Raw genomic sequence first — 5,000 nt, 5'->3', positions numbered from 1 at the left:
CACACACACACACACACACACACACACACACACACACACACACACACACACACACACACACACATACACACACACACACACACACACTGCCTCTCACAATCAATTATTCTGAATGACAATAATTAAGTTGATGATGTTGGTTGTTCTTTTTCTCTTTCTGATTGCCTTATCATCTCTCTTTCTCTCTTTCTTTCTTTCTCTCCCTCTCGCCTCTCTCTAAAGGTAACAGCAGAGGAGTTGTCTGGTAATGATGATTATGTTGAACTCTCCTTCAGTGCCCGCAAGCTAGATGACAAGGTTTGTGTGTGTGTGTTTGAGTTTGTGTGTGTGTGTGCATGCGTGCGCGTGTGTGTGTGTGTGCGTGTGTGTGTGTGTGTGTGTGTGTGCGTCTGTATGGGGGGGGTACGTGCATGTGTGTGCGTCCTTAAAGAGAGTGAAAATGATTGGGTCCCTTCTGACAGAAAAGGCGTTAATTACAGGGTGTAGAGAGAGTGTGCTGTCAGCAGGCAGGGTGGTGTGTTTGAATAAGTGGGTGGGGGTGGAGGATTTGGTGATGGAGCAACACAATAAAGTTAAACAATCAGACACACACACACATACACACACACACACACCACAATTGGTGACACTAGTTGGATAGTTGGCCTACAGAGAGTCTACAGAGTATTTGTAACATTTTAACAGCTTATTAGTTGACTTGAGTTGACATTCAACAGTTCAACTGTTTCACTTTGTCTGTAGGTGTTGTTTTAAAGTCCCTGGAAACCAGATTTTTTTTTTTTTTTATTTAGCATTTTGAGTTCATCACATCACAGGAACCTATGTTAAGCCACCAGCCAAATTTGAACGATGATGAATGTCGCAAAGTTTATAAATTTAGGTTTGACAGTCATGGCAAAAGTCATGAGAATCAATTAGATTTTAGACCGTCTTTTGTCCCGGGGACTGTGTGGGCGTGTCCCGTCTGCAGCAGGTCTCCTCCGAGAGAGAGAGAGAGGGAAACGGAGAGAGAGAGAGAAGGAGAGAGAGAGAGAAGGAAAGAGAGATGGAGTGTGTGTGTGTGTGTGTTCGCTCATTGCTCGGCGCATAGCCTACTGACAGAGAGGAAGAGATCTCTGCCGCTGCGAGTGCACAGCGCTACTGTGTGTGTGTGTCAGTGTGTGTGTGCGCGCGAGCGCGCGTGCGTGCGTCTGTGTGATTCGAATAAATCTTATGACGTGATAAGATCATGCATTTTAGCACCGCGCGCACCGCTCTCTTCAATGAGGAAGTGGAAATCCAGACCTTGTAGAAAAGTGGCGATTTTGGGGGTTATGGTTGAAACTAATGTCAACTACTTTCTGAGGAAACACAATTACTCACATAATACCCTAAATTTAATAGTTAGAAGGTTTTTGTGGATTTTGGTTTCCAGGGACTTTAACAGCTTATTAGCTGAGATTCAACAAACAGATTCTGTTTGCTTCGCATTCCACACACCTGCACCTAGTGTAATAGGTATGTTCATAGTCTCTATAGATAATCTGTTGAACATCTGTTAAACAGTTGAATTATTGAATGATAACACGCTGTTGAAATGTTACTCTGTAGACTAAATAAAGTGGGACGCCACAATCTGGAAAAAAAGGGGCATGCAGAGATAGGTGGGCTAATCAGCCTCCTCGAATTAAACTTATATAAATGTTTAGTGCTCACATGCACACACACACACACACACACACACACACACACACACACACACACACACACACACACACACACACACACACACACACACACACACATACACGCACAGACATGGATGAGTAATCCAAACAAGTTGTGCCAGAGCGAAAAGAGGGCAGGTGAATTGGGGAGAACAGGAAGGGGAGGGGCAGGTGAATTGGGGAGGACAGGAAGGGGAGGGGCAGGTGAATTGGGGAGGACAGGAAGGGGAGGGGCAGGTGAATTGGGGAGGACAGGAAGGGGAGGGGCAGGTGAATTGGGGAGGACCCCATCCATGGGGAGGACAGGAAGCGGGTGGATGGCAGAAAGGGAGACAAAAGTGATTGGAGTAATGATTGTGTTAATATGTGTTGCTACTTGCTAGTGTGTGTTAGTGTGTGTCAGTGTGTGTTAGAGTGTGTTGTTAGTGTGTGGTGTTAGTGTGTTGTTAGTGTGTGTTAATGTGTATCAGTGTGTGTTAGTGTGTGTCAGTGTGTGTTAGTGTGTGTGGATGATTCATGGTGATGAGAGCGTGTTCTTACACATGCGTTTTCCCTCGGAAGGATTTCTTCAGCAAATCAGACCCCTTCCTGGAGATCTTCAGAATAAATGATGACGGGACTGGGTCACTCGTGCACAGAACCGAGGTATGGTAACTACATACACACATATGAGCACGCGCACACACACACACACACACACACACACACACACACACACACACACACACACACACATGCACGCAAACGCACAAACACCACACACAACCACACATACACACACACACACACACACACACACACACTTGAATTTTTGACATTTTAGAACTGTGATTAACTAAATAAATGTCATCTGTTTGATGTGTGTGCGTGCGTGCGTGCGTGCGCGCGTGTGTGTGTGTGTGTGTGTGTGTATGTGTCTGTGTGCGTGCATGCATGCGTGTGTGTGGACAGACGGTGATGAACAACCTGAGCCCGGTGTGGAAATCCTTCAAAGTTTCCTTGAACACACTCTGCAGTGGTGATCATGATAGGGAGCTAAAGGTGAGTGTGAAACTGCAAATGCAAAGTAAACTACAGCAGTTAATGGCACTGTGCGTATGGTAAAACCCTGACAAGTGAAAATAGCATTATGTACACAGACAATCATCAGCTGTTCAAACGTTCAAACGTTCTCCTTGAAACATGTCTGCAGGCGATGTAGTGGTGAAAGTGTTGCGTTGGAAGTCAAATCTTTCTTTCTTGTCATTCCTTCCGACTCTGCTGCCTTCATTATTTAAGTTCCCTGGTGAGACGCGACACAACGCTCGTTTAGCAAACACAAAAACACACAGCTCCTGGAGAGAAGAGAGGACACAAAAACACACAGCTCCTGGAGAGAAGAGAGGACACAAAAACACACAGCTCCTGGAGACAAGAGAGGACACAAAAACACACAGCTACTGGAGACAAGAGAGGACACACAAACACACAGCTCCTGGAGAGAAGAGAGGACACAAAAACACACAGCTCCTGGAGAGAAGAGAGGACACAACAACACACAGCTCCTGGAGAGAAGAGAGGACACAAAAACACACAGCTACTGGAGACAAGAGAGGACACAAAAACACACAGCTACTGGAGACAAGAGAGGACACAAAAACACACAGCTACTGGAGACAAGAGAGGACACAAAAACACAGAGCTCCTGGAGAGAAGAGAGGACACAAAAACACACAGCTACTGGAGACAAGAGAGGACACAAAAACACACAGCTACTGGAGACAAGAGAGGACACAAAAACACACAGCTACTGGAGACAAGAGAGGACACAAAAACACACAGCTACTGGAGACAAGAGAGGACACAAAAACACACAGCTACTGGAGAGAAGAGAGGACACAAAAACACACAGCTACTGGAGACAAGAGAGGACACAAAAACACACAGCTACTGGAGACAAGAGAGGACACAAAAACACACAGCTACTGGAGACAAGAGAGGACACAAAAACACACAGCTACTGGAGAGAAGAGAGGACACAAAAACACACAGCTACTGGAGACCAGAGAGGACACAAAAACACACAGCTACTGGAGACAAGAGAGGACACAAAAACACACAGCTACTGGAGACAAGAGAGGACACAAAAACACACAGCTACTGGAGACAAGAGAGGACACAAAAACACACAGCTACTGGAGACAAGAGAGGACACAAACACACACAGCTACTGGAGACAAGAGAGGACAGAAAAACACACAGCTGCTGGAGACAAGAGAGGACATGGTCTACATTTGTCTGCTATGCAAATGCCAAGGGACATGATTTGTAAAACGCTAGCATAATTTAAGTGCCAAGTAGGCTACTCACAAGCATGTACTGTAACCTCACCTGAATACAGCTCTAGTTAAGCCTATTGGTTGAGCTAATACCAACTAACATAATATAGCCTGACTGACCAAACCTCTTCTAAACTCACCTAACTCATTCTAACAGCTCTAACACAAACACAAGATGGCTGTTTGAAGAATCTCTCATTTGGGAGTATCCATTCCAGGGAATGTTAAATGTAAGTTCAGCACACTTAGAGTAACTAACCCCAACCCCAAATCTGTGTAAAGCCTGACATCTAATGGTAAAAAACATGCTACTGAAATTATTATTACCCGAAATCTCGATTTCTAGGATGGAGACTGGAGATGATGCGCCATGGGTGCAGTTATGGAAATCGCCCGCTTCGCGCAGTGGCGTGTCCAGGCCATTTTGACTGGGGTGGCCCAGGCACAGACTCAGGGTGGCACTGGGTACGGCATTTAGGAAGGATGTAGAAAGGTTTTCCCTCACCAAAATGTAGCCTAAATTTGGAGCGTTATTTACCCCCCTTCCCAACCAGCGAGAATGACATGGCTGGTATCAATGGATGCCTTAGGTCCTCTAGTTTAATATGATATCAGTATCTTCACTTTAGCTTAAAAACTGAGCTCGCTACAGCTTCTGAAAGACAGTCATGTCGGCCACAGATGCCAGCAGCACCCTCAGGATTTTGGGGGTGGCACCTGGGGCGGCCAATTAGATTTCAGGGGTGGTCAGTGCCACCTCTGGCCACTCCCTAAAAACGCCCCCTTCGCAGGCTCGCAGATGCAGCTCGGCCGCTGTTAGCGAGCTCGCAGAAAGAACCTCGAAGAAAGGACATCACTGACGATGATGTCACAATGGAAGTTGAGCAATTGTGTGCCATGGACCCTCCGATAGTAGTAGAGATGGTCTTCGGTGTCAGGTGATGTCACCACCTGTTGTGTTCTAGAGAAACTAGTT

The 5,000-nt window shown here is 46.0% G+C and overlaps 1 protein-coding gene across 1 annotated transcript in view; it reads left to right on the top strand.

Moving 5' to 3' along the window:
• The window catches only part of cpne4b (copine IVb), a gene marked incomplete at both ends in the record, with an annotated part of 28,773 nt that overhangs the window by 8,392 nt on the left and 15,381 nt on the right, over window positions 1-5,000 (top strand). Inside the window, 3 exons of the mRNA XM_083646892.1 lie at window positions 223-297; window positions 2,268-2,351; window positions 2,658-2,747. Coding sequence (XP_083503018.1) covers window positions 223-297; window positions 2,268-2,351; window positions 2,658-2,747 — 249 coding nt within the window. The remainder of the gene's footprint in view (window positions 1-222; window positions 298-2,267; window positions 2,352-2,657; window positions 2,748-5,000) is intronic.

This window comes from Poromitra crassiceps (assembly GCF_964638095.1).
Source record: "Poromitra crassiceps genome assembly, chromosome: 11".
In the NCBI taxonomy this organism is placed as follows: domain Eukaryota; kingdom Metazoa; phylum Chordata; class Actinopteri; order Beryciformes; family Melamphaidae; genus Poromitra; species Poromitra crassiceps.
The sequence above is the reverse complement of the archived record's forward strand: the minus strand, read 5'-3'. Positions and strand labels throughout refer to the sequence as shown.